This window comes from Lepisma saccharinum, chromosome 2 (genome assembly GCF_977018435.1).
Source record: "Lepisma saccharinum chromosome 2, izLepSacc3.1, whole genome shotgun sequence".
Classification (NCBI taxonomy): domain Eukaryota; kingdom Metazoa; phylum Arthropoda; class Insecta; order Zygentoma; family Lepismatidae; genus Lepisma; species Lepisma saccharinum.
In genome coordinates this window covers 2,035,068-2,048,569 of record NC_139230.1, presented here as the reverse complement: position 1 = coordinate 2,048,569, position 13,502 = coordinate 2,035,068, and the positions used below count along the sequence as shown (strand labels likewise).

The window sequence follows — 13,502 nt, the reverse complement described above, 5'->3', positions numbered from 1 at the left end:
GGTTTGAATGTTGCAATGATGCCAGTTTGTTTGTGAGTACCTATGCCATTTGATTTGGTGATCATACCCTCGGCCACATTACAGTGAATATTCAGAGTCTCTATGGCTAAGAATTTAGGTATATTAATAGCAGTGTGTTTGATGGCCGCTTCTAGTTTTGTGTTGTTCTCAAAGCCTAACAGCTCTCCTATAGTATCCAGATGTACTGTTTCTGTAGCAGATACAATCTCTACTCTGTGAGTGACAGAATTTTGACTTAACACTATACCTCTGGGTAATTGAGCATTTAGAGTGGACAGATTATACTGCCCTGGAGTGATGACAATTTTTTGATTCCCTACTGCAATTTTGTTGTTGTGGTGTGTAATATTAGGTATCAAGTACATGCCATAAAATGCTCTGAGAGCTATTGTTTTGGGATACACTATGTCATCATGCAATTTGAGTTTCAATATTGAATTTTGGCTGGTGAGATGAAATACCCCCATGATGTTTTAGATACCACAAGGCTTTTTGAAAAACTTCAATTGATGGTTTATTTATTTGAGACATATATCTAAGAACAGATAAACACAAATGTCCGCAATTAACATCTTTGAAGTTTTGAACACGGGCATTATTGTAATAAAGATTAGCTGATTTTAGATATTTTACTAAATTTTCAGGTGGAACACCTCCAAACGAATCAAACACAAATGCCTCATTTTTTAAATATTTAAGATAACAGATCCAGTGTGTGCCCTGATTTTTGTACTCATCCAAATTAACAATGCCACACTCTTTGTTGAGTGGTTGTTCCGGCAAAGAATCAGACATGTACACACCTCTAAAATGTTTGATGCCCAGTGGTTTGATTAAAGCTTCAATATCTTGGTATTGATATGACAAGAACACCCAATAGTGGCAAATACAGAAGTAAAATCAACGATTTTCTAGACGTTGAGACATAAATAAACAACCATGAAACGACCAATCATCGATGATCTTAAATTAAGAGATTATCTTGTAAAAAGATTTAAGGGATGGAAATCAGAGAACCGGGGAATTTATGAAAAACACAAACAAACAGAACAGCCTGTAATTGATGCTATTAATAATTTAGGTAAGAATATCAAAACTGTTACAGAGCAAAATCAAAATTTGATCACAGAGCTTGTACCTGTAGCTGCTAGGAACATATTAGATTATCCATTCACCCCACTTTCCAGTATTCATACACCTAGTCCTATTGCTCCTAGAAGAATTGAAGCTACTCAGGATCCTATTGAATTGGGTCTTCTTGCTCAAAAATATTTAACCACACCTAAAGACAACAAAGATGAGGTCTTTGGCTTATATGCTGACACAGAGCTTGATGGCAGTATCATACATAGAATTGGCAATTTCAGAGTAACTTTTATGGGGGATGATCTGATTGTATATTCAGAATCTCGTCTCGGAGAAAAAGGTGCTTTTGTTAAGTACCCCGGAACACCTGGATTGTGGGAACTGATGACTAGGAAGAGGCCTGGCAGCTATACAGATCAAGATTATGAATATTACAAAGAAATATTAATAAAATCAGATGCTCTGTACCAGAACAATGATCCCACACAAAAAAGAGTCAAGTCTAGCAGTGGGGCAAAATACAATAATTTAATCAAGCCCATATGGTCACAGATCAAGACTGGCAGTGGAATCAAACAATACAACACCCTGCCTAAAGAATTTGTGTGGGTTGATGATGTCAGGAAACTTGTAGATAGGTTATTGGTGATAGCTGGGGAGGAAAATGCTGGCAACCACAATTTTTACAATGAAAAGGTTGGAATTATGGACATGATAAGCACAAAATTGTCTAATTTTATAGTGAATGACACTAAGGGCATTGGATATCTCATAAAAATTATTAATACTCTACCACCTAAATTTTGGAATATTTCTGAGGGTCGGGGCCTGGTTAATGACATTATAAACAAGCTGCCATTTGAACTACACATTCCAGGCTATCAGTATTGTGGTCCCGGTACAAAACTGGACCATAGATTAAACAGAGGGGACCCTGGTGTTAATCCTTTAGATGCTGCTTGTAGAGACCATGACATTGCATACAACACACATTCTGATCTTGACAAGAGACATGTTGCAGACAAGAAATTAGAAGAGGCTGCATTTGGTAGATTTGTAAGCAAAGATGCATCTTTAAGTGAAAAAATAGCAGCATTGGGAACCACCATAGCTATGAGCACCAAACAAAAACTGGGGTGGGGGTTGTGAATATGTATATAATAAACCTACAATGAAGGCAAAGGGTGTTATGTATCAAATACCTTATGCAGGTCTCAAATCTCTTGGGCCTATTGATAGTCTTTTAACCAAAAAGCAGCGCAAGAAAAAAAGCTCTTGTATTGCCAAGGGCCATGGTATGAAATTGTTGCTTAGCACCCCCCAATTAAAAAAATTACAACAATCTAGAAAAAAATCACATGTGGGGGGTTTCATATTTACTATCCCTGCCATCTTAGCTGCTCTCGGGGCTGTGGGGAGCTTGGCTGGGGGATCAGCTGCCATAGCAAAAACAGTAATAGATGCCAAGAAGAATAAGGCAGAATTAGATGAGCAGAAGCGACATAACCTGGCCATGGAGAAACAAGGCAAAGGTGTTAAGAGAGCCATGAATAAGTTTAAAAAAAACAAGAGCCGCTTACAAACCAAGATATTGAAGCTTTAATCAAACCACTGGGCATCAAACATTTTAGAGGTGTGTACATGTCTGATTCTTTGCCGGAACAACCACTCAACAAAGAGTGTGGCATTGTTAATTTGGATGAGTACAAAAATCAGGGCACACACTGGATCTGTTATCTTAAATATTTAAAAAATGAGGCATTTGTGTTTGATTCGTTTGGAGGTGTTCCACCTGAAAATTTAGTAAAATATCTAAAATCAGCTAATCTTTATTACAATAATGCCCGTGTTCAAAACTTCAAAGATGTTAATTGCGGACATTTGTGTTTATCTGTTCTTAGATATATGTCTCAAATAAATAAACCATCAATTGAAGTTTTTCAAAAAGCCTTGTGGTATCTAAAACATCATGGGGGTATTTCATCTCACCAGCCAAAATTCAATATTGAAACTCAAATTGCATGATGACATAGTGTATCCCAAAACAATAGCTCTCAGAGCATTTTATGGCATGTACTTGATACCTAATATTACACACCACAACAACAAAATTGCAGTAGGGAATCAAAAAATTGTCATCACTCCAGGGCAGTATAATCTGTCCACTCTAAATGCTCAATTACCCAGAGGTATAGTGTTAAGTCAAAATTCTGTCACTCACAGAGTAGAGATTGTATCTGCTACAGAAACAGTACATCTGGATACTATAGGAGAGCTGTTAGGCTTTGAGAACAACACAAAACTAGAAGCGGCCATCAAACACACTGCTATTAATATACCTAAATTCTTAGCCATAGAGACTCTGAATATTCACTGTAATGTGGCCGAGGGTATGATCACCAAATCAAATGGCATAGGTACTCACAAACAAACTGGCATCATTGCAACATTCAAACCTAATTCCGAATTCATGGAGCCCATCATCTACAATCCATCCCCAACATTATATTTTCCTGTGTGTCATAATAGAATAGATTACATTGAATTGATGGTCACTAATGAAAAAGAAGAATTAGTTGATTTTGCTGGAGCCACAACAACTGCAATCATAGAGATTAACATTTAAATAAAAATACATACAATGGAAAATATTGAGAGTTATGAGCTACAATCATTCCCTCCAAACAGGAGGACATTTGCAAATTTAAATCAACCCAACACAGAAATAGAGGTTGATCTTGATGTAGGGGATGGCTTTATACACCCTCACAGAGCAGATTTATACATCAAATTTGATGTTGTAAAGCTCGATGGAACAGATTATCCGGCAAATTCAAATATAAGATTGGTGGATAATTTTGTGCCGCATCTGTTCTCTGAAATTGAGATCAGAAAACATGGCGTTGTTATAAACAGAATAGATTATCCCGGCATTACCTCCACAGCTTTGGCCACATTAAAATTATCCAAAACAGAGGCTTCATACTACAAAATCGGTGGATTTGAGGCTGGTGATAAGATATTATCTAAAAACCACACAGTGCTGTTCCCCATGCGCCTGTTGCCAGGATTCTTCTCGGATTACAAAGAAATCATGTGGAAGGGTGGGTTAAGAATTACATTTAGAAGAGCTGCAAATAATAATAATGCTTTGATGAGGTACAGTGCAATAAACCCTACAGGAGAAGCTCTGCCTAATACCCTACCTGATGCAGGCAAATGCATTATTCAGACTATGGAGCTAAGAATCCCGGTTGTTGAATATGAAGCCAGCTATGCTCTTAAATACAAAGCTGATATCCTAAAAAATCCACAGGTTCCTCTGCAATTTTATACATATCAATGCGTACAGAAGCCTGCCACTGGTTCTTATTATGAGTTTGATGCTACAAATTCATTCTCCAGCATACAATACGACATGCCGGATTTTGTGGTAGTATTGTTTCAGACTGGAAGACACAACAATCAGGAAAAAAATTCAAGTAAATTTGATAACTGCAACATCAAGAACATATATCTTAAAAATGGCAGAAATGAGGTTTTTCCTAGAGAAAATTACAATTTAGACATTTCCAAGGATGATTTCCTCAAATTATATGAGGCATTTTCGGCTTTCAAAAGAGTCACTACAGGCAATACTGACATGTATTACACACCAGATGAATTCAAAACACGGAGACCCATGTTTGTCATCAATGCTTCAAAAAGGAAACAAGTTGTGGTGAATGACAGGACAAACATTAAAATTATCTGTGAATTCCATGAGGCTTTACCTGATGACACCATTTGTAGTGTTATTCTCATAGGGGAAAAATCATATGTTTATGATGTAAGAAATGAGAGAGTCACGGAGCAATTCTAGAATAATTACATTATTTTAATATTAGATATATAAGTTGAGCCTGGTGGCCAATTGAACTTAAACCGGAAGTGGGCCGGAAGTGGACCGGAAGTGGACCGGAAGTGGACCGGAAGTAAACCGGAAGTGGACCGGAAGTAAATATGTGTGGGTGGGTGTGGGTGTGTGTTAATACGTTTGGCATAGTTTCAGGTGTGGTCAAAAAAAATATGAGGAGGGGCATATTTTTGACAAGTTTATGGACAACAATCTCACAGAAGTGCCTTCTGTAAGTGTAGACAAATCAATCTGGGGGGGGTCATACTTTCTGAGAGAGGTCATACTTTCTCATGGAATCCATGAGGGCTTTTTTACAAAAATCTTGGATTAGGCAAGGGTTCCACACTTGAGCAAAAAGCTCATATGGGCATGTTGAGCCTGTTTTAAGTGTAGCAAATCTGCTTGAGGGGGGCTCATACTTTCTCGCGCCAGTAGTACCACAAATACCACTACTCGGATCCTACTTTAAACTGCAGCTCCAGTCCCGATTAGCTTTACTGTGCATAAAGTGGACTTAAAACACCAACTCAAACAATGCAGCGTGAAATGTAGACAGATGGATCGCAAATATGAATAGAACAATGAATAAGTATGTGTATCAAATTTTCCCTTTATATACGGTATTATTCTACTTAACGAAATATTTCCCAAATGTTCTTTTCCAACATCCTCTTTATTCCGGTATCGGTCAATTTGAAGAAGTTATTATTTTAGGAATGCTGAAATATTAATGAAAATAACACTTTTCTCTTTCCAGCACTTCATGGGCATTGTGAAGTAGTGCAGTTATTACTAAGACAAGCGAATCCTCCAGATCAACCTGATTCTTGTGGCACTACAGCGTTCATGGAAGCAGCAAGAATAGGCGATGTTAAGACGTTGGAGCTTCTTAGACAATTTGGTGCTTCAGAGTGGAAAGAAGATATGATGGGTCGCAACTGTCTTCACCTGTCTGCTCAGGCTGGTCAAGTGAAGGTTATCGAGCATTTAATTCAGCAACGGGGGTTCGATCCGAATTCTCGAACGTTCACGGGTCTCACTCCTTTGCACTTTGCTGTCCGAGATAAACAGTGGGATGCTGTGAATTGCTTAGTTCGACTTGGCGCAGATACCAGTGTCAAAGATAACAAAGGCCGTGAGGGTAAGATTATTTTTTCTTTCACGTTCGTTCACAGTAGATTACGATTGACAGATTTTAAGTTCGGTCATGCAATCAACATTTGTGTCCCTCGTAGGGGTACGGATACGGGTATCGAAATTTCTTTTGTCCATTTAGCATAATCATGTTTTTAATGATCATTTGGTGTGGATGAAACTTCCAGTCGTGTGTATGTGTGTGCCATTCCAACGTCTTTATGAGATTCAAGAAACCCGAAATTAGTTTAGAATCCTCCTTCAACAGCCTGTAAAACTTTACCGATAGCTTAAGGGTAGTAATTTTGAAGAGCTTGCGCCATAAAAGGTCATAAATTCTACATCAAAAGTAATGAACTCTGCATGACATACATTGTTCGGATTGAAGAATATATAGAGGCATTTCTTAAGAGTTTGTAGTTTTCTTACTTAACATTATTTTTGACACTTTTAGCTAATTGCGGCGACGAGAATTAATGATGATTATGTTAGATTGATGAAAGGAATCCCCGTGCCTAGGCCGACACTTGATCCTGGAAATGAAGGTGGCAAGAGCGCGAGTAGAGAGCATCAGGACGATAGATTTTTACAGGAAAATGTATCCTGTGTATGGTGTACTACTGATCTAATTTGGAGAGGACGTAAGATCGTAAAGGCGACATGATTGACTGATCTATTATTTTATTTAACGTCGCATTTCTGGCACGTGTGGCTATTCACGACGATGCGGATGAATGGCGATGAGCTGAAATGGATGAATGGATAGTGACCAACACATATGGATGAAAAAACACAAGGCTCACATAATATTATACTGTCTGCGGGTTCAGACGCCATAGCCTACCAGACGGCGCAGTGGTAGCGTCGTCGCCTTGTAATCAAGGGGTCGCGGGTTCGATACCCGGTGGACACATGGTGGTTCGGATCCCACTTTAAACTGTAGGCCCTGTCCCGAATAGCCTTACTGTGCATAAAGTGGACTTAAAACACTAAATCAACCAACCAAATAGCCTGGGACAAGGAAGTTGGATAAACCTGAGATCTGATGACTTCACGAACAATACCTGTTGCAGTTTTCACAATTTCAGGCGTTCGTCTTTCGTCTCCCCTTCTTGGATTCTGTATCGTGCTTCCGACCGTTTCTTGTGCCTTTGAAATATACGAGTACAAGTGTCCTTTTTCTGATACTAGCTGTGATATTATCATACTGAAAATTTTATTAAACTTTCCTCTGATATCTTACACCAATCAGTACGAAGAAATTTTCGGTGCTTTACTACGAATACTTCTAACGTGACAAGCATTAATATTTGCTTAAAATAATCCGAAATCCATTTTCGGGCCATCTTCGACCATGGATGAAAGGAAGATTCGGAAAAAATGCAAGGAAACGATTGATGCATGTACTACCTTCAATATCGATTAAGCCTATAACATTTATAACCGATCACCGTACCGATGATTCTGGATTAGATGAAGTTTATGATGGACACAAAACATATAACCTGGGGCCTCCCCGATGGCGTAGTGGTAACGTCGTCGCCTTGTAATCAAGGAGTCCCGAGTTCGATACCTGCTGGAGGCACGTTGCACAGTGGTTCGGATCCCACTTTAAACTGTAGGTCCCAGTCCCGATTAGCCTCTCTGTTCATAAAGTGGACTTAAAACCACCAATTCAAACTAAACGAACAAAACGCACTCATGCCCAAGTCAGGGCTCGAACTCGGATCCTTCGGTAGCGAGACCGTGACTAGACTATTCAAGACGTTGGGCCACCGAAGTGGCTATAATTTCTTCTATTACTAATCCTCGCTCATTTCGAATATCTGCCTTCTCTTACCAACATGTTTCTTCACTTCTGTTAATCTCCTGAAATCCCGATCCCAGTTTTCTTTAAAGTCGGAACGTTCGCTGACAGATATCCTCAGAGTGAGAACTTTCTTAGGTGATGGATTTATTGCTGCACAGGGGTTTATCCAGAATTTTCCATCTGGGGGTGGGATTCAAATTCGTATTTGGGAGTTTAAGGGTAAATTGAGAACTAAAATAAGCATCGATTGGGCCTTTCTGAATAATTTCAAAGGGCGTTAAAGTGTGTGGATTCCTCTCTACTGTAGATCTTCCCGCATCAATGTGCACACGTAGAGACTACATCCGTCTTAACGTCACCTTTACCATCTCTACGCCTCGCACCACTGCCCGTTGAAGTCGCAAGTTCTCTCCCAATTAGGAAAGCAGTTTCGTCAGATAGAGATGCGCCACACACAGGATACAATTTTTCCTACATATTTAGGTTAGGTCTTTTCTACTCTTCGCCTGAAATACAGAGCAAAACCTATCACGATTTATCCAGTTAATAAACCATTAATTCGTAATCATTCCTTATTCCTGTCTTAATAAACAGAAAAAATCGTAAAACTGTGTGTATTAAAATCAATATTATTTCTCAACATAGTCTCAAAAGAGGGCTATACACTTGGTCCAGCGAATTCGATAAATTTTATTTTTTGTCAGAAAAATAGGCTTTTGTCAAACTCTGTAAAATAGTCATCGACAGCAAAAATTTATTACCACCGAACCAATTTGTTATGCTCAGAAACAGGATGAAATTGCCATTTCAACTGTGACTTTGATGGTTTGTGTCGCCATTTCATTGAAATATACCCAAGTTTTTAAACCCTAGTATGGAAAGTATTAATTACTTTAATTTTTTTCCTCCGAAAATGACAACATAAAAAGGGGGCCCATATTTAGACCTTTTCCTCTACATGAAATTTTTCTTCATGTAAATGAAAGGTTTGTACGTCTGTGCCCCAGAAAATAAAGGGAAAAAACTATTCCGATGCCTTCTTTCAAGAAATTCATTTAATTTCTGTTTGGTTACATGCAAGGTTTTTAAAAGAGAGATGGTTTAGTAAATATTTGGAAAATCGTTAATACTGTATGTTTTGCGTTTGATGGCCACTCTCAAAGTCCAATCATATTTCCCCTGAGTTTCAATACGTTGTTGAATTCTTCACATTCGTCGCAATTAGCCAGAAGTGGAAGAAAAGCTACGTATCATAATCTCACATTTCTGCCGTCAAGTTCGGGATGTGAATCTTAAATTGTTTGATCTCTTAACGGTCTGCAGCTCTACTTTGTCTTAAGCTGTGGACGCTTGCTCTGCGTTTCGCGGCCATTTTTTTTTTCAATATGATGGACGAGGCTCCAGTCGAATTTCCCACAATTTTTAGCATATTGTTTAGAACAGCTTATAACATTTTAACATTTTTCTGACAATTTTGCGTTATGATTTTCCCCCGTTACTTGTTAAAATTCTGATTAATGTACTTACACTTGACTTGTTCTTTTAACAGCATTAACTGGGAAGGAGGAAGCCCATTAAGGAGAAAACTTCATTGTCAAGAGAAAATGATTGGAACTAATAAGTCATGATACGAGAGGTGGCAAAACAAAAGTGTTATACATACATAATATTTAATGTCATTTATACGTACATTACAACTGACATTTGATTTGCCATGAGAATAGTGTAAAACATGTATTCAAACTACAAGAGTTAAAACATGCTTTTATTTAAAAATTAAGATAATGTACAATTTTCCATTTTAATTCCTAGAAAATTAAATGTATTCTAAATTGAATATGAGTTTTCTGTTACATGTACTCAAATAATAGTTTATTTGAGAGAATAACATATTCTGAACCTCACCCGGGTAATAAATATGTATTTATTATGAAATACAACCTTAGTGACAATGAAGTTCGACCAGTCACAAATATAGGAGTGCGTTGTGAAAGAAGGAGAACACATGCATATGCTGAACATATTTTATTCAGCAGGCTACATGGAACAAAGGAAAACATAAATTTCCGCTGCAACGCAGCAATGTATGGTGTCCACACAAAAAAAAAACATTTTCGTCCATCTACACGTGACATTGAAGTTCGACCACTGTTAGAGGGGATCCTGTTTACCATGGTGTGACGCCGCCCCGTCGGCGAATAACTGTGGCAATGCGTCAGGGCATGCTGCGGACGAGTCGTTCAAGGTATTCCACATCGATGCGGTCCAATTCCTCCTGCAGGCAGGCGATAAGAGCAGCCACTGTCGTGGGTCCCCTCTGTTGCACACGTCGCTTAAGAACACGCCACACATTCTCAATGGGCGAGAGGTCGGGACTCGATGGTGGCCATGGCAGAGTTCGCACGTGATGGCGAGTCAACCATTCTCTTGTCAGCCGCGCTGTATGAGGCCTGGCATTGTCGTGTTGAAAGATGAGACGCCGCCTGTGGAACAGGTGCCTTCGCACTGTGGGAAGATGCCACTCCAGTATGCGTGTATAGGCGTGTGCATTCACAATGCCCTCACAGACGTGTAGTGGGCCAACCCCAGATGCCGTCATGCATCCCCATACCATCACTGACGCAGGTTTCTGTACCCGACGTGCATAACATTTTGCTTCATTCTGTTCCTCCTTCCGACAAATGACTGTTTTCCGTATTTTCCCGTACACAACATTGAAAATGGATTCGTCCGTCCACAAAACCCTGTTCCACTGCCGAAATGTCCATCCCCGGTACATTCGTGCCCACCGTAGTCGATTGCCTTTGTTCAACATGGAAAGAAAGGGTTTACATTTCGCCTTGTACACTCGGTAACCGCATCGCTGTAGGTAACGGCGAATGGTTCTGGTTGACACTTCAATGTGAAAGCGTTCTCGAGTCCACAGTCGTAATTCGGCCACAGAAACATGATTGTTGGTCTGGATATAGCGCCTAAATATCCGTAGGTCACGCACGCTCAGCAGGCGTTTTCGACCGGGGGCCTTACCTGGCTCTGTAGTACCCGTATTTTGGTGGTGTTTGATGATGCAGTGGACGGTTGACTTGGGTAAGTTCAGTTGGCGCCCTATTTCCCGTTCACTGAGTCCATCCCGTTGCAACTCCACCACTCTTCTCCTCAAGGTGTTGTCAATAGGTTTGCCCCTGGCCATGGTGATGATGCACTGCGGTTCCTCGGTGTACAGCACGCGCTTATATACGGCGGACTCCCTTATCGTGTCCGTGACGTCATGCTTCCATCGAATGCGCCACTATCTGGAATTTTGCGTATGGGTCTGGTGCCTGGTCGAAGTTCAATGTCACGCGTTTTCGTTCTTTACGTGACCTTGGGTGCAACATGCTGGGATCACGATTCTTGCCTGCTCACACGCCTCCTCTTACACACATGCGTCACTTCTGCGGGTCACCCATTCCACCGCCTATGCCTCTGTGCATTTAATCACGCATTCCTTTCTGGTCGAACTTCATTGTCACCAAGGTTGTAAATATTGTAATATTTGCAGATTTTTTATTAAATCTTTTAGGTGTTGATTGTTTATGTAATTGCGAGGTGTGTGTGTCAAGGGTGTGAATTTGATACGTGTGGAGTCGTCCCAAGCAAAGTTCAAAGGACAAAGCCTTTGAAGGGACCCAACAACATCATGCCAGTACAATTATATCAAAGCTACGATGCAGAGCTGCATCAAGGCGTGATACTGTCACACATTGGCGACGCCAGAACATTTTGTTTGGTTTGTACAGTGGGGTCCATGAGTATTACCGTGAAAATTGTCCATGACTATTTTCATTAAGTTTTCTCTTACATCCTATGTGTTTTTAATCGATGGATTTTTTTGTATGCTGGTGCAGAAATTGTCAACAGCTTTTTTTAGATTTCTTTTAATTCTTGAAGCTCATATTGAGTCAAATAAAGTGCACGAAGATGGTGATGGACAATTTGCAAGGTAATACTCATGGATCCCACTGTACTCTGCCTCAGTGGTCATGGCACCAACGTTGCAGGAACGTACATCCTGTGCTAGCTACGCTATCCTCAAAGCCCGAATACAGAATATAAATCAATTAGAAATTGTGTATAAAATTCTTCATTTCGTAAGAAGAATCTTGGGTAGACATCTAGCATCCCGGGCCCAAGTTTTCTAGAGGCACATTTAATTTCGTATCGTTTTTGGCAGAGAACCGAATTGGCTAGTTTTGAATATCTTTACTTCTCCGTGCTTTTCAGTTTAGCTAGGACAAACATGGCACATTATTTGGATTCCATATGAAATTTTACACAAACTAAGGCCATTTTAATTCTACTCAGATCTTTCCTGAGAAAAGAGATTTAAAAAAGTGCAACAGATATGGACGATTTTTATTTCTTTTTAAAGTTTTTCTTTTAATTTATCATCCCTTTTTTGCCACTTTTGGCTAATCCCAACGATGAGGATGAGGGATGATATCATGAAATTGAACAAGGAACACTCCCAAAGAAGACCCATGCCGAGACCGGGGTTCGAACCCAGGACCTCTGGCAGATGTGAATGAAGACCATGCATGTTATTTGAACATCATGTAATGAAATATTGTGAAATTGGATTGATTTGTTGTTTCAAGTCCACTTTATGCACAGTATGGCTAATCGGGACTGGACCTACAGTTTAAAGTGGGATCCGAACCAATAAGTGCCTCCACCGGGAATCGAACCCGGGACCCCTTGATTACAAGGCGACGAGGCTACCACTGCGCCATCGGGGAGGCCGAAATATTGTGAAAGAAAGGAGGAAAAGGAAATAAAGTGCACACCCAGAGGCAAATATAAAGTTTTCAGAATTCCATGTCTTTGTTACCGCTGCAAGATTTCTTGCATTTACAACACTGCGTACAGTGCACATTGACTCTGAGACACTTGCACTTCTTATTCATTTCTTTTCTGATCTCTGTCTTATAATGCTCGTGTCCTTTCTGGTCAGTATCTTATAGTGCCATGTCTTTCCTAATCCCTGTCTTTCAGTGGCCATGTCTTTTAAGTTTCGTGCTAAATTATCACTTCCGTTGAAATATCTAAATTCTTTGGTCTGCATTAAAACAAGACTGTTCATAATTGCTTACGTTTGTAAACCAAATCAATGTACTTTTTATTGTCCACTTTATATAAATGGTCTGCGACAGGCACGTATCCAGGAATTTCTTTCGGGGAGTTCTGAACATTATCTTTTTAAGGGGTATATATAGAACTTCACAATTGTATGTTTGTCAGTGGTGGCAATTGGGCTCCAAATCTAGGGGACTGTTCAAGGAAAGTTTACTTTCTCTTGGTAGACAAGACTTAGCATTAAGAGGCCATAGTGTGGAGGCAAAAAAAAAATGAGGAGCAACTATCCCCTAGATCGTCGCCACTGTTTAAGGCTGCCATTTTAATCAGAACGTGATTAGAACATTTTTTATCACTCGATTCCTTTGTTTCCATGTGTGCCGGAACCATCTCAGTATGTGTGTTTGTCCATTTCTCCTCATCAGGTATCAAAACATC

The 13,502-nt window shown here is 39.7% G+C and overlaps 1 protein-coding gene across 1 annotated transcript in view; it reads left to right on the top strand.

The window, feature by feature from the left end:
• LOC145983856 (ankyrin repeat domain-containing protein 16-like) overlaps positions 1–9,808 on the top strand; it is a 68,654-nt gene extending 58,846 nt beyond the window's left edge. Inside the window, exons 5-6 of the mRNA XM_083116914.1 lie at positions 5,763–6,146; positions 9,499–9,808. Of these exons, the coding sequence (XP_082973040.1) occupies positions 5,763–6,146; positions 9,499–9,527 (413 nt within the window). The 3' untranslated portion in view covers positions 9,528–9,808. The remainder of the gene's footprint in view (positions 1–5,762; positions 6,147–9,498) is intronic.
• The last annotated feature ends 3,694 nt before the right edge of the window (positions 9,809–13,502 follow it).